Source organism: Melopsittacus undulatus, chromosome 22 (genome assembly GCF_012275295.1).
Source record: "Melopsittacus undulatus isolate bMelUnd1 chromosome 22, bMelUnd1.mat.Z, whole genome shotgun sequence".
Taxonomy (NCBI): domain Eukaryota; kingdom Metazoa; phylum Chordata; class Aves; order Psittaciformes; family Psittaculidae; genus Melopsittacus; species Melopsittacus undulatus.
Genome location: NC_047548.1, coordinates 564,202 through 587,548, shown reverse-complemented (window position 1 = coordinate 587,548; position 23,347 = coordinate 564,202). Strand labels below are relative to the sequence as shown.

Genomic DNA, 23,347 nt, shown 5'->3' with positions numbered 1-23,347 from the left:
ACCGGGATCGGGAGCACCGGGACCCGGCGCCAGGGATCCGGGCATGGCCCTGCCGGGGAGCTGAGCGCAGGTACCGGGACCGGGGGGGGGGGGGTCCCGGTGGGGGGCTCCGGTTGTTGGCTCCGGTTGTACCGGTTGGAGGCTCCGGTTGTACCGGTTGGAGGCTCCGGTTGTCCCGGGATTGTCCCATGTGTGCGGGGGGGGTTCCGGTGTTCCCGGCGCTGTCACGGGAGCTCCGGGAGTTAAACGGGGGGTGTCCGGTTATAGGGGGTCCCGTTTCGGGCGGCTCCAACAGTTCCGGTTGTCCCGGGGGGGTCCCGGGACTGTCCCGGTTATGGACGGAGGGTCCCGGGACTGTCCCATGAGTGCTCGGGGGGGGTCAGGGGGGGTCCGGCCGCGCCCCAAGGCTCCGGTGTCGGGCGCGCTCAGGGCGTGGCCCCCCCCCCCCCCCTTCCCCCCCCCTCTCTTTGGTCCCGTCCGCCGCGCCCGGGGAGTCCCCGCTCGGGGCGGGGCCGCGGAGATCCCCCCCCCCCCCCCCCCCCCCCCCTCCGGCCCCGCCCGGGCTCGGGGGGGGTCCCGGTACCGGGGGGGGGGCTCGGGGGGGAGGGGGTGAACCTGACCCCCCCCTTGCACCCAATGGGGTTTGGGGTGCGGCCGGTGCCCGCGCGCCATTTTGGGCCCCCCCACACCCATTGGGAGCCCCGAATCTATAGGGACACCCCCAGCGCTGTGGGAACCCCCAGTCTATGGGGGAACCCCCTCAATCCATAGGGACCCATGGGGGATCCCCCTTCTCCATGGGACCCCTCAGCTCCATGAGGACCCCCTGGCCCATAAGGACCCCGTTACCTCTATGGGGCACCCCCTAACCCATAGCCCCCCCTCATCCCCTTGAGAATCCCCCCCCATAGGGAACCCCATCTCCATGCCCCCCCCCCTCCTCCACCCATGGGGATCCCCCCTCCCCATCCCAGTAACCCCTGAACAGGTCCCCCTGCAGTGGGTGCCCCCCCCCCGAGGTGCTGCAGCCCCATGAGCCCCCAAATCCACCCCTCCAGAGGGGGGGGCTGGGCTCTGAGCACCCCCAAACAACACCCGGAACCCCAGCTCTGGGAGGTGCACGTGGTGCTTTGGGGATGGGGTCGGGAAGAGGCTCCTAACACCCCAATGAGCACCCCAACAAGCACCCCATGGGCACCCCAATGGGCACCCCATGAACACCCCAACGAGCACCCTATGGACACCCCAACGAACACCCCAATGAAAGCCCCATGAACACCCCAAGATCACCCCAATGGGCACCTCAATGAGCACCCCACGAACACCCCAATGAAAAACCCCATGGGCACCCCACGAGCACCCCAAGATCACCCCAATGGGCACCCCAAGATCAACCTAATGAACACCCCATGGACACCCCAAGATCACCCCAACGAGCACCCTATGGACACCCCGAGATCACCCCAATGAACACCCCGATGGGGACCCCAAGATCACCCCATGAACACCCCAATGGGGACCCCAAGATCATCCCAATGAACACCCCAACGAGCACCCTATGGGCACCCCAAGATCACCCCATGAACACCCTGATGAGCACCCTATGGACACCCCTATGGACACCCCAAGATCACCCCAATGAGCACCCTATGGACACCCCCATGAGCACCCCAAGACCACCCCTATGGACACCCCATGATCACCCCCACGAACACCCCGTGAGCACCCCATGGACACCCCAATGAGCACCCTATGGACACCCCAATGAATACCCCATGAACACCCTATGGACACCCCACGAACACCCCCACGAACACCCCCACCGAGCGCCCGACGCCGTCCGTGGCCGCCGGCAGCGTTCCCGGTGGAACCGGTCCGGGAGCAGCCGCGGTGGGATCGGGATCGTTCCCGTCCCCCTCCCGCCCGCGGGACTCTCGCTCCGGAGCCGGTTGGACCGGTACGAACGAGGCTGCTCCTCCATCCCGCAGCCCAATCCCAAACCTATTCCTGATCCCAATCCCAAACCCATCCCGAGCCCATTCCTGATCCCATTCCCTGAGCCCATTCCCAGAGCCCATTCCCAAACCCATTCCCGGTGCCCATTCCCGAGCCCATTCCCGAGCCCATTCCCAAACCCATTCCCAGAGCCCATTCCCGATCCCATCCCGAGCCCATTCCCAAACCCATTCCCGGAGCCCATTCCCAAACCCATTCCCGATCCCATTCCCGATCCCATTCCCGATCCCATACCCGGAGCCCATTCCCGATCCCATTCCCGATCCCATTCCCGACCCCATTCCCGATCCCATTCCCGATCCCATCCTGAGCCCATTCCCGATCCCATTCCCGATCCCATTCCCGACCCCATTCCCCCCTTTCCTCCTCCTTTTCCCGGTGTTTCCCAACCTTTCCCACCTCTTTCCCCCCCTTTCCCTGGCAGGATCCCGTTCCCATCCCACGGCCCCAGCCCCACACCCTCTGCTGCCCCCGATCCCCCCTTAGCACCCCATAGACAGCACTTGGGGGGTGACCGACCCCGTCCGTGCCCCCCCCCCCCTTCATTAACCCCACTGGTTAATTAGCGCCTGCCCACGAGCAACGCCCTTGGCCCGGCCCCAATGGGGGGTTTTGGGGTGCTGGGGGGGGGGGTTGGGGTTTTGGGGTGCAGACCCCCCAGGTTTGGGGCTTTGTGGTTGTTTTGGGGCTGTTGGTGCTGTTTGGGACAATCCCCCCCCCCCCCCAGCTTGGTTTGGGGGGTCCGGCCCCGTCGTGGGGGATGTGGGGCTGTGCTGGGGATGCTGTTTTGGGGGGGGGGTGATGCTGTTTGAGGAGGTTTGATGCCGTTTGGGGGGGGGTGACACCGTTTTGGGGTGACACCGTTTTGGGGTGTTTGCTGCTGTTTTGGGGTGACACCGTTTTGGGGTGTTTGATGCTGTTTTGGGGTGACACCGTTTTGGGTGACACCATTGGGGGGGTTGATGGCGTTTGGGAGGGGGGTGGATGCTCTTTGGGGGGTGACACCATTTAAGTGTGCTTGACGTCGTTTTGGGGGGTTTGACACTGTTTTGGGGTGGTTGGTGCCATTTTTGGGTGGTTGACACCGTTTTGGGGGGTTTGACACCTTTTTAGGGGTATTGGACACCGTTTGGGGGGTGTTTGACGTCGTTTTAGGGGGGTTTGACACAGTTTTGGGGTGTTTGATGCCGTTTTGTGGGGGTTTGACACCGTTTTGGGGTGTTTTATACCGTTTTGGAGTGTTTGACGTCGTTTTTGGGGGGGGTTGACACCGTCTTGGGGTGTTTGACACCGTTTGGGGGGTGTTTGACGCTGTTTTGGGGTGTTTGACACCGTTTTGGGGTGTTTGATGCCATTTTGGGGGGGTTTGACACCGTTTCTGGATGTTTGATGCCGTTTTGGGGTTTTTGACGCCGTTTTGGAGGAGTTTGACACCGTTTTGGGGTGTTTGATGCCGTTTGGGTTGACACCGTTGCCGGCTGCCACCACTGGGGTCCCCACTGGACGATACCAACGGGGGTCCCGGGGGGGGTTTGTCCTCCCCGATGCCCTTTTGGGTCCCTCCAGGAGCTTCGTCCCCTTTGTGGCCCCGGCACAAACAAGGGGGGGGGGGAGGGGGGGGTCCAGCACCGGCCTCATTCCCGGTGTATCCGGTGGCACCGGGAACGGGGGGGGGGGGGGGGGTCCTCGCCCGTTGTTTGTCACCGGCCGTTCGGTGTCACCTCCTCCCGTTGTGGCTTCGGGGGGGGTAAAAGGGGGGGGGGAAGGGCTAAAAATAGGGGGGGGCACCACGTGGCTCCCCCCAAAATAGCCCCAGGGCCGCGGGGAAGGTGAACCCGGAGCCTTGGGATGGGGACGGGGGGGGGGGGGGACATGGGACGTTCCAAACGTCCCCGGGGGGGGGGGGAGCCCCGGGGCCGGGTGGGGAGCTCTGAGTCACCCCCCCCCCCGCCCTGCTCCTGACTCACAAACTGGTTTGGCCTCCCCTGCTGCTGCTATGGAGCATTCCCAGACGGATCCGGGTCTGTGGTGATGGGTTGTGGGTACGGGGGGGACACCACAATGGGGGATGGGTCCCACCCCCCCCCCCCGGGGCCACCCAATCCCCCCCCAATCCACATGTCCCGGATGGAGGTGCCCCCACCAGCACCCTCATGGGATCAAGGTGCTTCCCAATGGGATCCCAATGGGATCCTGCAGCCCCCGATGTGCACCCATGGGTGCCAGGGGGGGTCCTCCAGCCCAGGGCTCACTGGGGGCTCAGCCTGGTGGCCATGGGGACCACCAGAGCCTTTGGTGCATGGGGTTGGGGGGGGCACATCCAGGTTCTCCTTGGTGGCCACCATGAGGTCCCAGTTTGGTGTTACCGGATGCTCCCAGTTTGGTGCCGTCTGCAGCTCCAGGTGGTTGAAACCCTCCCAGTCCCCACCAGTATCCTCAGGCTGCTCCGGGAGGTGATGGAGCCTCCATCCCTGCGGATACCCACATCCTTTGGGATCACCCCCCATGGCCTGGATGGTCCCATCCCACCTCACTGTGGGGGCTCCATGGACATGGTCCTGAAGGGCAATGCTCCCATTGAGCTCTCCATGCTGAGGACCCCGATGTCCTCACTGGGTTTGGTCCCTCTGGACCCATGTCTGGATGAGCCCCATAGGATGAGCCCCATAGGATGACACCACTTCCATTCCTCACCCATGTCTGCATGAGCCCCATAGGATGAGCCCCATAGGATGAGCCCCATAGGATGAGCCCCATAGGATGACACCACTTCCATACCTCACCCATGTCTGCATGAGCCCCATAGGATGAGCCCCATAGGATGAGCCCCATAGGACGACACCACTTCCATACCTCACCCATGTCTGCATGAGCCCCATAGGATGAGCCCCATAGGATGACGCCACTTCCATACCTCACCCATATCCCAGTGCAGAATGAGCCTTAGACCCATGGCTGGTACCAGTGGGAAGGCACCTCCAGTGCCCAAGGCCCTTGGCTGGGTCACCCATGGCCATGGTGGCTCCTCCATAGCTCCATGCTCACCCCATTGCCCAGCACCCAACGTGCTCAGCTCCATCCGGATGCTCCATGGGGACCCCTCCAATGTCTCCTGCAGGTTGGGAAGTGACCCAGGAGCTGCCACGAGATCCACAAGCAAAGACCAAGGGATTCCTGGTGCGGATCCATCCGGGAGCAGCCTCCATTGAGGTCAGTGGGGCTGGAAGCTCCATACCCACCTCCAGCATCGGGGCTGGATGTGGGGCTGGGGGATGCCCATAACCTAACCCCCCCCTGGGCAGATGGAGAAGCAGGAGGAGACGCGGGAGATCCTGCTCCCCAACTGGCAGGGCAGCGGCTCTCACGGCATCACCATTGACCACACGGATGATGGAGTCTTTGTCAAGCGGGTGCAGCAGAACTCACCGGCTGCCAGGATGGGAGTCGTGAGGGAAGGTGGGACTGGGATGGGGCCTGGGGGGGACTGTGCTTGGTGCTGCTGCCACCATTACCTGGGTCCCAAAGCCCAGTTCCCATCTCCCCCTTGCTCCATCACCCAATTCTCACCCATTCCTTGCTCCATTTCCCACCCTTTCCTTGCTCCATCACCCATTTCCCCTCCCCTCCTTGGTCCCAAACCCCAAATCCCACCCATTCCTTGATCCCAAAACCCATTTCCCACCCATTACTTGCTCCATCACCCAATTCCCATTCCCTCCTTGATCCAAAACCCCAATTCCCATCCCCTCCTTCCTCTATCACCCATTTCCCATCACCTCATTGGTCCCAAACCCTAATTCCCACCCCTTCCTTGATCCCAAAACCCATTTCCCACCCTTTCCTTCTTCCATCACCCAATTCCCATCTCCTCCTTGCTCCATCACCTATTTCCTACCCCTTCCTCGCTCCATCACCCAATTCTCACTCTTTCCTTGTTCCATCACCCAATTCCCACCCCCTCCTTGATCCCAAAACCCATTTCCCATCTCCTCCTTGCTCCATCACCCCAATTCCCATCAACTCCTTGACCCCAAACCCCAATTCCCATCCCCTCCTTGATCCCAAAACCCATTTCCCACCCTTTCTTTCCTCCATCACCCTATTCCCATCTCCTCCTTCCTCCATCACCCAATTCCCACTAATTCCTCCCTCCATCACCACAATTCCCATCCTTTCCTTGCTCCATCACCCAATCCCCATCCCCTCCTCCCTCCCCCCCCCCCATCCCCCCCATATCTCCCTGTCTCCCCCCAGGTGACCAGATCATCAGTGCCACAGTTTACTTTGAGAACCTGCCGTCGGGGGAGGTGGCTCAGCTGCTCAGCACCATGGGGCAGCACACGCTGGGGCTGCGCCTGCAGCGCAGGGGGGACCGGTCCCCAGTGCAGCCCTGGGGCCAGGATGTCCTCATGGGGGGCAGCAGCCCCGAGGTGGTGCTGGTGAGTGAGGGGTGATTGGGGGGGGAGGGGGAGGGGGAGGAGGAAGAGGAAGAGGAGGAGGAAGAGGAGGAGGAGGAGGAGGAGGAAGAGGAGAAGGAGGAGGAAGAGGAAGGAGGAGGAGGAAGAGGAGGAGAAGGAGGAAGAGGAGGAGGAGGAAGAGGAGGAGGAGGAGGAGGAAGAGGAGGAGGAAGAGGAGGAGAAGGAGGAAGAGGAGGAGGAAGAGGAGAAGGAGGAGGAAGAGGAAGGAGGAGGAGGAAGAGGAGGAGAAGGAGGAAGAGGAGGAGGAGGAAGAGGAGGAGGAGGAGGAGGAAGAGGAGGAGGAGGAGGAAGAAGAGGAGGAGGAAGAGGAGGAGGAAGAGGAGGAGGAGGAAGAGGAGGAAGAGGAGGAGGAGAAGGAGGAGGAGGAGGAGAAGGAGGAGGAAGAGGAGGAGGAGGAAGAGGAGGAGGAGGAGAAGGAGGAGGATGAGGAGGAGGAGGGTCCGTGTGGCTGATGAAGGTCTCTGCCTGCAGAGTGGGGATGATGAGGAGTACCGCAGGATCTACACCACCAAGATCAAGCCGCGGCTGCGGTCGGAGGAGGGGCTGGAGCCGGAGGGCGCCGGGATGCAGAGCAGCACCATCACCGTCACCAAGCGGGTGACAGCCTACACCGTGGATGTCACCCGCCGCGACGGGGCTACAGGCGGCGATGGAGCCACAGGCGGCGATGGAGCCGACATCAAGGTCCTCATCCCCACCATGGAAACCAGTGTGGATCCAGGGACAGCCACCATGGATGCTCCGTGTGCGCTGGGAACAGCCGGGATAACGGTGTCGGGACCGATGGATGCTGCTGGGGGGGGATCCATTGTGGTGGAGGTACCGGGATGCGCCGGCTCCGGCTCCATGCCGGTGAGGGCCCCGGGAGGCTCCGTCACCATTGGACAAGCAGGATTCCAGGTCAAGGGGTTGGATGGGAAAGGCTCCGGTTCCAGTATGGATGCGCAAGGGGGGATGCTCCCAAGTGCTGCTGCTGCCCCTGGTGTGCATGGGGGGATCCAGGCTCCCACTGTGGATGTTTCCTTCCCGGCCATGGAAAACCAGGCTCTGGATATGGGAAAAATCCAGATTCCCGTGTTGAAAATGCCCAAATTTGGGTTCCCAGTGTCCGGATCTGATGTTCCGGCACCAGCTCCGGTCATGGACGTCCCCATCTCATCCATCCAAGTCACAGGACCTGGAATCCCATCTGCTTCCATTGAGATCCCATCCCCGGTGGGGCTGAAGGGGGCGGTGAAAGGCCCCAGTGTGGAGCTCCCAGCAGCCCCCATTGACATTCCCAGTGCCAAAGGGAAGCTCCATATACCCGACGTGAGCCTCCCACAGGGTCCTGGTGTGGAAGTGGCTCTGCCCAAGGGGGATGTTGGTGTTGCCATGGAAGGGGAATGGAAAGGACCCAGGTTCAAGAAGGTGGAAACTCCTCAGATCTCCCTCTCGGATGTGAACCTGCAGCTCAAAGGGCCCCAGTTTGACACCAGTGGCTCCAAGGTGGGAATGGCCATTCCCGACGTCCACCTTAAAGGCCCCACAGTGACGATGCCAGAGGCGCATGTGGGGACCCCGAACGTCTCCATGCCTGACATGGACCTGAACCTGAGAGGCCCCAAAGCGAAGGGAGACCTCGATGCTTCTGCCCCCAAACTGGAAGGGGAGCTCAGAGCCCCTGGAATCGACATCAAAGGCCCCAAGGTTGACATTGAAGCCCCAGATATGGACGTTCATGGTCCTGAAGGCAAACTGAAGATGCCCAAGCTGAAGATGCCCAAGTTTGGGGTGAAGGGAGAGGTCCCTGATGTGGCTCTGACCCTTCCCAAGGGCCAGGTGGACATCTCCGGTCCCAAGGTTGACATTGATGTGCCCAATGTGGATGTCAAAGGGATAGAAGGGAAGCTGAAGGGCCCCGAGTTGGGGATGCCTGAGATGCACATCACAGCCCCAAAGGTCTCGGGGCCGGACATTGACCTCAGCCTGAAGGGAGGTGTGGAGGTCTCCATCCCCACAACAGGAGCTGATCTGAAGGCTCCAGAACTAGAGCTCCAAGGCCCCAAGGTTGACATTGAAGGCCCAGACATGGACGTCCATGGTCCTGAAGGCAAACTGAAGATGCCCAAGCTGAAGATGCCCAAGTTTGGGGTGAAGGGAGAGGTCCCTGATGTTGATGTGATGCTCCCGAAGGGTAAAGTGGATGTCTCTGGTCCTGGTGTTGATGTGCCCAGTGTGGACATCAAAGGGCCAGAAGGGAAACTCAAGGGCCCCAAGGTGAAGATACCTGATGTGAGCTTCAAGACACCCCAGATCTCCATGCCTGACATTGACCTGAACCTGAGAGGCCCCAAAGTGAAGGGAGACCTCGATGCTTCTGCCCCCAAACTGGAAGGGGAGCTCAGAGCCCCTGGACTCGACATCAAAGGCCCCAAGGTTGACATTGAAGCCCCAGATATGGACGTTCATGGTCCTGAAGGGAAACTGAAGATGCCCAAGCTGAAGATGCCCAAGTTTGGGGTGAAGGGAGAGGTCCCTGATGTGGCTCTGACCCTTCCCAAGGGCCAGGTGGACATCTCCGGTCCCAAGGTTGACATTGATGTGCCCAATGTGGATGTCAAAGGGCCAGAAGGGAAAGGTCTCACAATGAAGATGCCCGACCTGAGCATCCAGAGCCCCAAAGTGTCCACGCCAGACGTAGATCTCAGCTTGAAAGGCCCCAAAATAGACGTGGAAGGTCCCAAAGTGGATGTTGAGGTGCCCGAAATGGACTTGGAATGTCCAGAAGGGAAAGTAAAAGGCCCCAAATTCAAGATGCCCAAGTTGAACATCAGGACACCGAAGATCTCGATGCCTGACGTGGATCTGAACTTGAAGGGGCACAAAGGGAAAGGAGAGGTGGACGTTGCCCTTCCTAAGGTAGAAGGTGACCTGAAAGAACCTGGTGTTACCATCAAGGGGCCCAAGGTAGATGTGGAGGTGCCAGATGTCAACCTGGAGGCTCCGGAAGCCAAACTGAAGATGCCCAAAGTGAAACTGCCTCAATTCCATGGGTCTGGACCCAAGATCGAGGGTCCGGATGTGGACATCAATGTGCCCAAAGGGGACATGGAAGTTTCGGGGCCAGAGGTGGATCTTGAAGGGCCAGAGGTGGATGTTGGAGGAGCAGAAGGGAAATGGAAAGGGCCCAAGTTCCGGATGCCCAAGCTCAATATCAAGACCCCCAAGATCTCCATGCCCGATGTGGATTTGAACCTGAAGGGACCGAAGGTGAAGGGAGACATGGATGTCACAGCCCCGAAGATAGAAGGTGAATGCAAAGCTCCAGAGATAGACATCAAGGGGCCCAAAGTCGATGTTGAGGCACCAAACATTGACCTGGAGTGTCCAGAGGGGAAGCTGAAGGGTCCCAAGTTCAAGATGCCTGAGATGCACATCAAGGCTCCCAAGATCTCCATGCCTGACATTGACTTCAACCTGAAGGGACCCAGCGTGAAAGGAGATGTTGAAATCTCAGCTCCCAAGCTGGAAGGTGACCTGAAGGCTCCTGATGTTGACATCCAGGGTCCCAAAGTTGACATTGAGGCCCCAGATGTGAACATTCAAGGTCCAGAAGGAAAGTTCAAGATGCCCAAGTTCAAGATGCCCAAGTTCGGGATGTCAGGATTCAAAGCAGAAGGTCCAGAGGTTGACGTGAACCTCCCAAAAGCAGATCTTGATGTTTCTGCTCCAAAGGTGGACATTGAAGGTCCTGATGTTGAGCTGGAAGGACCAGAGGGGAAGCTGAAGGGTCCCAAGTTCAAGATGCCTGAGATGCACATCAAGACCCCCAAGATCTCCATGCCTGACATTGACTTGAACCTGAAGGGCCCCAAAGTGAAGGGAGATGTGGATGTGTCTCTACCCAAGATCGAGGGTGAATTGAAGTGTCCTGATGTGGACATCCAAGGACCCAAAGTTGATGTTGACCTTCCCAATGTTGAGCTGGAAGGTCCAGAGGGGAAACTGAAGGGTCCCAAGTTCAAGATGCCTGAGATGCACATCAAGGCTCCCAAGATCTCCATGCCTGATGTTGACTTCAACCTGAAGGGACCCAAAGTGAAGGGAGATGTGGATGTGTCTGTCCCCAAGCTTGAGGGTGAATTGAAGGCTCCTGATGTTGACATCCAGGGTCCCAAAGTGGACATTGAGGCTCCTGATGTGAACATTCAAGGCCCAGAAGGAAAGTTCAAGATGCCCAAGTTCAAGATGCCCAAGTTCGGGATGTCAGGATTCAAAGCAGAAGGTCCAGAGGTTGACGTGAACCTCCCAAAAGCAGATATTGATGTTTCTGCTCCTAAGGTGGATGTTGAAGGTCCAGAGGTTGACATTGAAGGTCCTGAGGGGAAGCTGAAGGGTCCCAAGTTCAAGATGCCTGAGATGCACATCAAGGCTCCCAAGATCTCCATGCCTGACATTGACTTGAACCTGAAGGGTCCCAAAGTGAAGGGAGGTGCTGATGTTTCTGTACCACAGATTGAAGGTGAACTGAAGGGACCTGATGTGAACATTAAGGGTCCGAAGTTGGATGTGGATGTTCCTGATGTTGAAGTCCCAGAGGGAAAATGGAAAGGGCCCAAGATAAAGATGCCTGAGATGCACATCAAGGCTCCCAAGTTTTCAATGCCTGACGTGGACCTGAACCTGAAAGGTCCCAAAGTGAAGGGGGAAATGGATGTTTCTGCTCCCAAAATCGAGGGGGACATCAAAGGGGCAGATCTGGAACTGAAAGGGCCCAAAGTGGACATAGAAGTGCCTGACCTTGATATTGAGGCCCCAGAGGGGAAGCTGAAGGGTCCCAAGTTCAAGATGCCCGAGATGCACATCAAGGCTCCCAAGATCTCAATGCCTGACTTTGACCTGAACCTGAAAGGTCCCAAAGGGAAGGGGGATGTGGACGTGGCTCTTCCCAAGGTAGAAGGTGAATTGAAAGGTCCTGATATTGACATCAAAGGCCCTAAAGTGGATGTGAACGTTCCTGACATTGACCTCGAGTGCCCAGAAGCAAAGATGAAGGGTCCCAAGTTCAAGATGCCTGAGATGCACTTCAAGACCCCCAAGATCTCCATGCCTGACATCGACCTCAACCTCAGAGGTCCCAAGCTGAAGGGAGACCTGGATGTTACTGGCCCCAAACTGGAAGGTGACTTGAAAGGACCTGATGTGGATATCAAAGGACCCAAAGTGGACATTGATGTTCCTGATGTGGACATTGAAGGACCAGAGGGGAAACTGAAGGGTCCCAAGTTCAAGATGCCTGAGATGCACATCAAGGCTCCCAAGATCTCCATGCCTGATGTTGACTTCAACCTGAAGGGACCCAAGTTAAAGGGAGATGTGGACGTGTCTCTTCCCAAGGTCGAGGGTGAATTGAAGGCTCCTGATGTTGACATCCAGGGTCCCAAAGTGGACATTGAGGCCCCAGATGTCAATATTCAAGGTCCAGAAGGAAAGTTCAAGATGCCCAAGTTCAAGATGCCCAAGTTCGGGATGTCAGGATTCAAACCAGAAGGTCCAGAGGTTGACGTGAACCTCCCAAAAGCAGATCTTGATGTTTCTGCTCCTAAGGTGGATATTGAAGGTCCAGAGGTTGACATTGAAGGTCCTGAGGGGAAGCTTAAAGGACCCAAGTTCAAGATGCCTGAGATGCACTTCAAGACCCCCAAGATCTCCATGCCTGACATTGACCTCAACCTCAGAGGTCCCAAGCTGAAGGGAGACCTGGATGTTTCTGTCCCCAAACTGGAAGGTGACTTGAAAGGACCTGATGTGGATATCAAAGGACCCAAAGTGGACATTGATGTTCCTGATGTGGACATTGAAGGACCAGAGGGGAAACTGAAGGGTCCCAAGTTCAAGATGCCCGAGATGCATTTCAAAGCCCCCAAGATCTCAATGCCTGACTTTGACCTGAACCTGAAAGGTCCCAAAGTGAAGGGGGATGTGGACGTGTCTGTGCCGAAGCTGGAGGGGGATTTGAAAGGCCCTGATGTTGACATTAAAGGCCCTAAAGTGGACATTGACCTCCCTGACGTTGAGCTGGAAGCTCCTGAGGGGAAGCTGAAGGGTCCCAAGTTCAAGATGCCTGAGATGCACATCAAGGCTCCCAAGATCTCCATGCCTGACGTTGACTTGAACCTGAAGGGACCCAAGTTAAAGGGAGATGTGGACGTGTCTCTACCCAAAGTTGAGGGTGAATTGAAGGCTCCTGATGTTGACATCAAGGGCCCCAAAGTGGATATTGAGGCTCCTGATGTCAATATTCAAGGCCCAGAAGGAAAGTTCAAGATGCCCAAGTTCAAGATGCCCAAGTTCGGGATGTCAGGATTCAAAGCAGAAGGTCCAGAGGTTGACGTGAACCTCCCAAAAGCAGATATTGATGTTTCTGCTCCTAAAGTGGATGTTGAAGGTCCAGAGGTTGACATTGAAGGACCAGAGGGGAAGCTTAAAGGACCCAAGTTCAAGATGCCTGAGATGCACATCAAGGCTCCCAAGATCTCCATGCCTGACATTGACTTGAACCTGAAGGGACCCAAGTTAAAGGGAGATGTGGACGTGTCTCTACCCAAGGTTGAGGGTGAACTGAAGGGTCCAGAACTGGATATTAAAGGTCCCAAAGTTGATGTTGACCTTCCTGATGTTGAGTTGGAAGGGCCAGAGGGGAAATTGAAAGGACCTAAGTTCAAGATGCCTGAGATGCACATCAAGGCTCCCAAGATCTCCATGCCTGATGTTGACTTCAACCTAAAGGGACCCAAGTTAAAGGGAGATGTGGATGTGTCTCTACCCAAGGTAGAGGGTGAATTGAAGTGTCCCGATGTGGACATTAAAGGCCCCCAAGTGGACATTGAGGCCCCAGATGTGAACATTCAAGGCCCAGAAGGAAAGTTCAAGATGCCCAAGTTCAAGATGCCCAAGTTCGGGATGTCAGGATTCAAAGCAGAAGGTCCAGAGGTTGACGTGAACCTCCCAAAAGCAGATATTGATGTTTCTGCTCCAAAGGTGGACGTTGAGATGCCAAGTGTGGACATTGAAGGTCCTGAAGGGAAGCTGAAAGGACCCAAGTTCAAGATGCCTGAGATGCACATCAAGACTCCCAAGATCTCCATGCCTGACATTGACTTCAACCTGAAAGGTCCCAAATTGAAGGGAGATGTGGATGTGTCTCTACCCAAGGTCGAGGGTGGCTTAAAGGGCCCTGAAATCGACATCCAAGGTCCCAAAGTTGATGTTGACCTTCCTGATGTTGAGCTGGAAGGACCAGAGGGGAAATTGAAAGGACCTAAGTTCAAGATGCCTGAGATGCACATCAAGGCTCCCAAGATCTCCATGCCTGATGTTGACTTCAACCTAAAGGGACCCAAGTTAAAGGGAGATGTTGATGTGTCTGTTCCGAAGGTAGAGGGTGAGCTGAAGGCTCCTGATGTTGACCTCAAAGGCCCCAAGGTCGACATTGAGGCTCCTGATGTCAATATTCAAGGCCCAGAAGGAAAGTTCAAGATGCCCAAGTTCAAGATGCCCAAGTTCGGGATGTCAGGATTCAAAGCAGAAGGTCCAGAGGTTGACGTGAACCTCCCAAAAGCAGATCTTGATGTTTCTGCTCCTAAGGTGGATATTGAAGGTCCAGAGGTTGACATTGAAGGTCCTGAAGGGAAGCTTAAAGGACCCAAGTTCAAGATGCCTGAGATGCACATCAAGACCCCCAAGATCTCCATGCCTGACATTGACCTGAACCTGAAAGGTCCCAAATTGAAGGGAGACCTGGATGTTTCTGTCCCCAAACTGGAAGGTGACTTGAAAGGACCTGATGTGGATATCAAAGGACCCAAAGTGGACATTGATGTTCCTGATGTGGACATTGAAGGACCAGAGGGGAAGCTGAAGGGTCCCAAGTTCAAGATGCCTGAGATGCACATCAAGGCTCCCAAGATCTCCATGCCTGATGTCGACTTCCATCTGAAGGGCCCTAAGCTGAAGGGAGATGTGGATGTGTCTGTCCCTAAGGTCGAGGGAGACCTGAAGGCTCCTGAAATAGACATCCAAGGTCCCAAAGTTGATGTTGACCTCCCTGATGTTGAACTGGAAGGGCCAGAGGGGAAACTAAAGGGTCCCAAGTTCAAGATGCCTGAGATGCACATCAAGGCTCCCAAGATCTCCATGCCTGATGTTGACTTCAACCTGAAGGGACCCAAGTTAAAGGGAGATGTTGATGTGTCTGTCCCTAAGGTAGAGGGTGAATTGAAGGCTCCTGATGTAGACATCAAAGGCCCCAAAGTGGACATTGAGGCTCCAGACTTGGACATTCATGGCCCTGAGGGTAAAATCAAGATGCCCAAGTTCAAGATGCCCAAGTTTGGGTTGTCTGGGTTGAAAGGAGAAGGTCCAGATCTTGATGTCAACCTTCCTGAGGCCGATGTTGCTGTTTCGGGTCCCAAGGTTGATGTTACCCTTCCTGACCTGGACATTGAAGGGCCAGAAGGGAAACTGAAGGGCCCTAAACTGAAGAAACCCGAGATTGGCTTCAACGTTCCCAAGATCTCCATGCCCGACATTGACTTACACCTGAGAGGTCCCAAAGTGAGAGGCGACATCGATCCTTCCATCCCCAAAGTCGAGGCTGAGCTGAAGAGTCCCAAGCTGGACATCAAGGGGCCGGAGGTTGAGGTTGAGGGACCAAAGGTTGATCTGGAAGGAAAAGGGAAAAAATCCAGGTTTAAACTCCCCAAATTTGGCTTTTCTGGCCCCAAAGTGCAGAGCCCTGAGGTGGACCTGAAAGTGAAGAAACCCGAGGTTGAGCTGTCCGGCCCCAAGGTTGATGTTGCTGCTCCAGAGGTGGATATTCAGGCAAAGGCAAAGGGCTCCAAGTTCAAAATGCCTTTTCTGACCATTTCCTCCCCCAAAGTCTCGATGCCGGATGTGGAGCTCAACCTCAAAGGGCATAAAGTCAAAGGGGACTTGGATCTTTCCAGCCCCAAGTTGGAAGGGGAACTGAAAGGGCCAGAATTGGACATCAAAGGCCCCAAAGTCAACATTGAGACACCTGATGTGGATGTTCATGGACCAGAGGGAAAACTGAAGATGCCCAAGTTCAAGATGCCCAAGTTTGGGGTGTCCGGGTTTAAAGCAGAGGGGCCCGAGGTGGATCTCAGCGTTCCCAAAGCAGAGATGGATGTTTCAGGTCCCAAGCTGGATATTGAAGGTCCTGGCTTGGAAATAGAAGGTCCAGAGGGGAAGTTGAAGGGTCCCCACTTGAAGATGCCAGAAGTGAACATCAAAGCCCCCAAGATCTCCATGCCCGACATTGACCTGAACCTGAAGGGTCCCAAAGTGAAGGGAGATGTGGACGTGTCTCTTCCTCACGTGGAGATGAAAGGACCCAAAGTGGATGTAGAGGTTCCTGACCTCGACATTGAAGGTCCCAAAGGCAAAGTGAAGGGCCCCAAGTTTAAACTGCCTGAAATGAACATCAAAGCTCCTCATATTTCCATGCCGGATTTGGACTTGAATTTGAAAGGTCCCAAGTCCAAAGGGGGGGCAGACATTGACCTCTCAGTGCCAAAGCTGGAAGGGGAATTGGGTGTTCCAGATGTTAACATCCAAGGGCCAAAGGTTGATATTGATGCTCCTGAGCTGGATGTAGAAGGAAAACTGAAGGGTCCCAAGTTCAAGATGCCTGAGATGCACATCAAGGCTCCCAAGATCTCCATGCCTGACGTTGACTTCAACCTGAAGGGACCCAAGTTAAAGGGAGATGTGGATGTGTCTCTACCCAAGATCGAGGGTGAATTGAAGTGTCCTGATGTTGACATCCAGGGCCCCAAGGTTGACATTGAAGCCCCAGATGTGAACATTCAAGGCCCAGAAGGAAAGTTCAAGATGCCCAAGTTCAAGATGCCCAAGTTCGGGATGTCAGGATTCAAAGCAGAAGGTCCAGAGGTTGACGTGAACCTCCCAAAAGCAGATATTGATGTTTCTGCTCCTAAGGTGGATATTGAGATGCCAAGTGTGGATATTGAAGGACCAGAGGGGAAACTAAAGGGTCCCAAGTTCAAGATGCCTGAGATGCACATCAAGGCTCCCAAGATCTCCATGCCTGACATCGACCTGAACCTGAAGGGTCCCAAAGTGAAGGGAGATGTGGACGTGTCTCTACCCAACGTCGAGGGTGAATTGAAGGGTCCAGAACTGGATATTAAAGGTCCCAAAGTGGACATTGATGTTCCTGATGTGGACATTGAAGGCCCAGAGGGGAAGCTGAAGGGTCCCAAGTTCAAGATGCCCGAGATGCATTTCAAAGCCCCCAAGATCTCAATGCCTGACTTTGACCTGAACCTGAAAGGACCCAAAGTGAAGGGGGACGTGGACGTGTCTGTGCCGAAGCTGGAGGGGGATTTGAAAGGCCCTGATGTTGACATTAAAGGCCCTAAAGTGGACATTGACCTCCCTGATGTTGAGCTGGAAGGGCCAGAGGGGAAACTGAAGGGTCCCAAGTTCAAGATGCCTGAGATGCACATCAAGACTCCCAAGATCTCCATGCCTGACGTTGACTTCAACCTAAAGGGACCCAAGTTAAAGGGAGATGTGGACGTGTCTCTACCCAAGGTAGAGGGTGAATTGAAGTGTCCTGATGTGGACATCCAAGGACCCAAAGTTGATGTTGATCTTCCTGATGTTGAGCTGGAAGGGCCAGAGGGGAAGCTGAAGGGTCCCAAGTTCAAGATGCCTGAGATGCACATCAAGGCTCCCAAGATCTCCATGCCTGATGTTGACTTCAACCTGAAGGGACCCAAAGTGAAGGGAGATGTGGACGTGTCTTTACCCAAGATCGAGGGTGAATTGAAGGCTCCTGATGTTGATATCAAAGGCCCCCAAGTGGACATTGAGGCCCCAGATGTGAACATTCAAGGTCCAGAAGGAAAGTTCAAGATGCCCAAGTTCAAGATGCCCAAGTTCGGGATGTCAGGATTCAAAGCAGAAGGTCCAGAGGTTGACGTGAACCTCCCAAAAGCAGATCTTGATGTTTCTGCTCCTAAGGTGGATATTGAAGGTCCAAATGTGGACATTGAAGGACCAGAGGGGAAGCTTAAAGGACCCAAGTTCAAGATGCCTGAGATGCACATCAAGACCCCCAAGATCTCTATGCCTGACATTGACTTGAACCTGAAAGGTCCCAAATTGAAGGGAGATGTGGATGTGTCTCTACCCAAGGTCGAGGGTGAATTGAAGGGTCCTGAAATAGACATCCAAGGACCCAAAGTTGATGTTGACCTTCCCAATGTTGAGCTGGAAGGGCCAGAGGGAAAACTGAAAGGACCTAAGTTCAAGATGCCTGAGATGCACATCAAGGCTCCCAAGATCTCCATGCCTGATGTTGACTTCAACCTAAAGGGACCCAAGTTAAAGGGAGATGTGGACGTGTCTCTACCCAAGGTCGAGGGTGAATTGAAGGCTCCTGATGTTGACATCCAGGGTCCCAAAGTGGACATTGAGGCTCCTGATGTGAACATTCAAGGTCCAGAAGGAAAGTTCAAGATGCCCAAGTTCAAGATGCCCAAGTTCGGGATGTCAGGATTCAAAGCAGAAGGTCCAGAGGTTGACGTGAACCTCCCAAAAGCAGATCTTGATGTTTCTGGCCCAAAGGTGGATGTTGAGATGCCAAGTGTGGACATTGAAGGTCCAGAGGGGAAACTGAAAGGACCCAAGTTCAAGATGCCTGAGATGCACATCAAGGCTCCCAAGATCTCCATGCCTGACGTTGACTTCAACCTGAAGGGACCCAAGTTAAAGGGAGATGTGGACGTGTCTTTACCCAAGGTTGAGGGTGAGCTGAAGGCTCCTGATGTGGACATTAAAGGCCCCCAAGTCGACATTGAGGCCCCAGATGTCAATATTCAAGGCCCAGAAGGAAAGTTCAAGCTGCCCAAGTTCAAGATGCCCAAGTTCTCCATGCCAGGATTCAAGGGGGAGGGAGTGGATGTGGATGTGAACCTGCCCAAGGGAGACCTCAACCTCTCAGGCCCCAGTGTGGATGTGGAGGCTCCTGATGTGAGTGTGGATGGGAACCTCAAGGGTCCCACATTCACCCTGCCCGAGATGCACATCAAGGCCCCCAAGGTCTCCCTCCCTGACGTTGACTTCAGCCTCAAGGGCCCCAAAGTGAAGGGAGATGTGGATGTGTCTGTCCCTAAGGTTGAGGGTGAATTGAAGGCTCCTGATGTGGACATCAAAGGCCCCAAATTGGACATTGATGTTCCTGATGTGAACATTGAGGGCCCAGAGGGGAAACTGAAGGGTCCCAAGTTCAAGATGCCTGAGATGCACATCAAGGCTCCCAAGATCTCCATGCCTGATGTCGACTTCAACCTGAAGGGACCCAAGTTAAAGGGAGATGTGGACGTGTCTCTACCCAAGGTCGAGGGTGAATTGAAGGGTCCAGAACTGGATATCAAAGGTCCCAAAGTTGATGTTGACCTTCCCGATGTTGAGCTGGAAGGGCCAGAGGGGAAACTGAAGGGTCCCAAGTTTAAGATGCCTGAGATGCACATCAAGGCTCCCAAGATCTCCATGCCTGACATCGACCTCAACCTGAAGGGACCGAAGCTTGAGGGAGGTCTGAAGGGACCTGACATTGACATCAAGGGCCCCAAAGTGGACATTGAAGGTCCAGAGGTCAATGGGGATGGTCTGGATGGTAAAATGAAGCTGCCTAAGATGAAGCTGCCCAAGTTTGGGCTGAAAGGAGAAGGTCCCGATGTGGACGTGAGCATCCCAAAGGCAGAGGTGGATGTCTCAGCCCCCAGGGTTGATATCAGCATCCCAGATGTGAGCATCGATGGTCCCGAGGGCAAAGTGAGAGGTCCTAAAGTGAAGGTGCCCGAGGTGCATGTGAACGTCCCCAAGATCTCCATGCCTGAGATCGACCTGAACCTCAAAGGCCACAAGACCAAGGGAGGCTTCGACCTGAAGGCTCCTGATGCTGACATCGATGCTGAGTGTCCTGAGCTGAGCATCGAGGGCCCCGAGGCCAACCTGAGGATGCCCAAGGGGAAGAAGCCCAAGTTTGGGTTCGGGATGAGGAGCCCCAAGGGCTCCGGGGCTGATGTGGAGCTGCCTGAGGCAGAGCTGAGCGTGGAGGCTCCAGACGTGAACCTCACAGGGAAGGGCAAGAAGAGCAAGTTCAAGATGCCCAAACTCCATGTGAGTGGCCCCAAAGTCAAGGGCAAGAAGGGAGGGTTTGATGTGAACGTGTCCGGGGGGGACCTGGATGTGGATGTGAGCGCATCGGGACCGGATGCGGCAGCCAAAGGGGAGGTGATGCTGAAGTCTCCCAAAGGGAAGAAGCCAATGTTTGGGAAGATCTCCATCCCGGACGTGGAGTTTGACCTGAAATCACCTCGGTTCCGAGGGGACACGTCCGTGGCAGCCCCCAGGATGGAGGGGGAGCTCCATGGCCCCGAGATGGATGTGGCTGCGCCGGTGATCAAAGGGGACCTGAAGGGTCCAAGCCTCAATGTGGATGTTGGAGCTCCCGATGTGAGTGTGAAGAAGCCCAAGTTCAACCTTGGAGCAGGGGGGTTGGCAATGGATGGAGCCTCCATTGACGCTTCCGTTCCCTCAATCCCGGTGCCAGACGTCAGCCTCAATGTGAAAGGACCAAAGGGAGAGGTCCATGTTCCTGGAGCAGAACTGGAAGGGCCTGAAGGGAAACTGAAGCTGTCCAAGGGGGGGAGGATGGGTCTGGATCTGGGAATGCCGGATGTGAACCTGGATCTGTCTGTGCCAGCCGCTGATGTCACCTTCCCAGGGCCCCAAATCTCCGGCCCCGAGGTTGATGTGAACCTGAAAGGACCAAAGCTAAAGGGGGATGTGGATGTTTCGGGTTCCCTGGAAGGGCCCAAGCTCAGCCTGGATGCGCCAGGAATTGACATGGGAGGTGTGGGGGGGAAACTGAAGCTGCCCAAGCTCCAGTCACCGGCAATGGAAGGAGTGGAGCTGAAGGGAGACATGGAGGGCTCCATAGAGGGGAAAGGGGCAAACCTCACCCTGGGCACCGCAGGCATCAGAGGATGCTCCTCAATGGATGCGGATCTGGATGTGAACCTGAAAGGACCAAAGCTGAAGGGAGACCTGGACGTGCAGAGTCCTGGAGCATCAATGGACGGCTCCGACTCCGGCTTCCAGGTCCTGGGTGGCACCATCAAGCTCCCGTCCCTCAAACTGCCCCAGTTTGGGCTTCCCAGTCCCACTGTGGATGGAGCCGATGTTGGCATGAGCCTGAAGGGCTCCGGGGCTGGGATCGGGCTGGAAGGATCCAGTGTGGAAGTGAAAGGGCCTCAGGTTTCCCTACCGGATGCTGACCTGAAGCTGAAAGGACCAAACCTGGATGGCAGCGGAGAGATCAGAGCCCCAAAAGTGAGTGTGGAAGTGCCTCATGTGGGTACCAAGGAGCTCAGCACCAGCATCCACATGGATGCTCCGGCCGTGGATGCATCCGCACTGAAAGGCTCCGGGTTGAACATCAACGTCAAAGGTCCAAAGCTCCATGTGGGCTCCTCAAAGGGAGCTCCCATAGGGATCCCAGAGCCTGGCACAGGCAAAGTCTCCTTCCCCAAGCTGCGGATGCCCAAGTTCGTGTTCTCGGAGCCGGAGGTGAAGGGCAGGGAGGTTGGGGTGGACGTGGACTTCCCGGACACCCACATCCCATCCGGGAGCGCGGAGCCGGAGCCGGAGGACTCCGACATCCGCCTGAAGAGATCCAAGCTGAAGATGCCCAAGTTCAACTTCAAGCAGAAGGGGAAGAGCTTTGGGGCCCTGGGCTCCCCGGAGGCCTCGGGCTCCAGGGGGGACCTCAAGAGCTCCAAGGGCAGCCTGGGCTCAGCGGAGGGGGAGCTGGATGGGGCCAAGGGCAGGTTCTCCCTGTTCCGGAGCAGGAAGCCGCGGCACCGGTCGTCGTCCTTCAGCGACGAGCGCTCGGCGCATTCCCCATCACCGGAGCGCGGTGAGCGCGGCAAAGGGGCGAGGATGAAGTTCGGGACGTTCGGGGGCATCGGCTCCAAAACCAAAGGCTCCTATGAGGTGACCGCGAGTGATGAGGAGCAGCCCAAGGTATCCGGTACCACCGGTACAACCGGTACCACCAAGAAGTCGCGGTTGTCGTCGTCCTCCAGCGCCGACAGCGCCACCAAAGGCGGATTCCGCCTGCCCGGTGTGGAGCTGGCGGTGGCCAAGCGCCGGGAGCAGGAGGGCTGCACGTAGGGGCCGGTGTGTACATAGGGAGCCCCATATGGGTCTGTAGATACGTTTTGTAGCTCGGGCTCCCCATCCATCCGTACCCCTCATCCCGAGAGCCGCTCGGAACGTCGGCTCCTGCATGGAATGCTGAGCGCTGTGCCGGCTGGTTTTGATATAACTCTTATTTCCCCCCTTGTTTCACCGGATCACGTCCGTGTTTTGGGTCATGGAAATGGGATTTTGGGGGTTTTGTTTGGTTCTTTTTCTTTGGTTCTGTGCTCGATGGGGGTTGAGGAAATGGAGCTTTAAGAAGCAGAGCCTGGAACGGAGCCGCGGGGCCGGGCGCGTGATTCCCATGGTTGGGATGCGCCAGGATATCGGGTAACGGGGAGGGGAAAGGACAAGTGGTGCAGGGAAACAGCTCCAAAGGCTTCGAGTCCTCACCCCCCCAATGGCCCCAGCGCTGGTTTGGGGTCGATTGATGGGATTTCACTTCATTGCCTTTAAATTGGTCCCGTTCTCTGATGAAAAGGGACAGAAAAAGAACCCAAACCCCAAAATCTCGTGGGACGGATCCGGTTTGAGGTCAAACCCGAAAAATGCAGCAATAAACCCAAAAACCAAACCAAAAACCAACCAAAACCAAAGCAAAAGCCCCTTTTTTTAGCACTTTAACAGCAAAATAATCGCGGCGTCAGAATGATCTTGTAAAATGCAAATAAAACGTTTATTAACCGGGATTTTCCCGTTGTCTGTGGGTTTTTGGGGGGTTTCAGGGTTATTTAATGGGTTATTGTGGGGGGGGGTCCCTCTCTATGGTTCATTCCCGTTCCACCCCCCCCGGTTTGGGTCATGGTTCCTCCGGTCCCGAAGGGGGCGCTGCTCTCTGCCCCCCCCATCCGGATGTGACACCTCCAACCACAGGGGGGCGGAGCTACACGCAACGCGCATGCGGGATGGTAGTCGGCGTGTTGGTCGCAGTGCATGCTGGGAGTTGTAGTTCAGCAGTTGTACGTCGGCCATGTTGCCCTGGTGCATGCTGGGAATAGTAGTTCTCGATGGATCCCTGTCGGCCATGTTGCCCCCAGGTGCATGCTGGGAGTTGTAGTTCTCGATGGATCCCTGTCGGACATGTTGGCCCGATGCATGCTGGGAGTTGTAGTTCAGAAGCGTTAGGTCGGCCATCTTGCCCCGGTGCACGCTGGGAGTTGTAGTTCTCGATGGCTCCCTGTCAGCCATCTTGCCCCGGTGCATGCTGGGAGCTGTAGTTCTCATCTATAGCTCCTTGCCCACCATGTAATTTCCACTTATATTGTATTATATTCTTATGTAATAAGATACATTCTTACCTAATAAGATAAATTATGTTATATTCTTATGCAATAAGATATATTACATTATATTCTTACCTAATAAGATACATAATACTCTTATGCAATCATATATTACATTCTATTCCACCATATTATTATATGATGGTGTACATACTCTATTTTACTCTATTCTGTAAGAAGACACATGGAATCGCATTCTATGACAGCATATTACCGTGTAAGAACCTAGCCTATTCAGATATATTACATTATATTCCATTATGACAT

General features: G+C 55.7%; 2 protein-coding genes across 4 annotated transcripts; both read left to right on the top strand.

The window, feature by feature from the left end:
- Positions 1–7,868, top strand: LOC117437485 (neuroblast differentiation-associated protein AHNAK-like; the record flags this gene model as incomplete). Its single annotated transcript, XM_034071856.1, has 5 exons — positions 1–70; positions 5,135–5,226; positions 5,319–5,472; positions 6,271–6,455; positions 6,966–7,868. Coding segments are annotated over exons 3-5 (1,242 nt in total), but the record flags the coding sequence as incomplete, so codon positions are not given.
- AHNAK (AHNAK nucleoprotein) lies at positions 7,834–22,486 on the top strand. Of its 3 annotated transcripts, none has more exons than XM_034071673.1 (5): positions 7,834–8,279; positions 8,640–9,626; positions 9,870–10,502; positions 11,547–14,157; positions 14,380–22,486. In XM_034071673.1, the coding sequence occupies exons 1-5, from the start codon at positions 7,869–7,871 to the stop codon at positions 21,768–21,770; spliced, it is 12,033 nt and encodes a 4,010-aa protein (XP_033927564.1). In that variant the 5' UTR covers positions 7,834–7,868; the 3' UTR covers positions 21,771–22,486. The 3 variants fall into 3 exon arrangements, with proteins under 3 accessions (XP_033927564.1, XP_033927565.1, XP_033927563.1); XM_034071674.1 differs by having other exon boundaries at positions 7,834–8,639; positions 9,009–9,626; XM_034071672.1 differs by having other exon boundaries at positions 7,834–9,626.
- Positions 22,487–23,347: the final 861 nt, after the last annotated feature.

Coding starts and splice junctions, on each gene's coding strand:
- AHNAK (XM_034071672.1), top strand. CDS start 7,869: ATGGAAGGGGAATGGAAAGGACCCAGGTTCAAGAAGGTGGAAACTCCT. Junction 9,627..9,869: donor TGGATCTTGAAGGGCCAGAG/GTGGATGTTGGA, acceptor GAGTGTCCAGAG/GGGAAGCTGAAGGGTCCCAA. Junction 10,503..11,546: donor TGAAGGGTCCCAAGTTCAAG/ATGCCTGAGATG, acceptor CCCAAGTTCAAG/ATGCCTGAGATGCACTTCAA.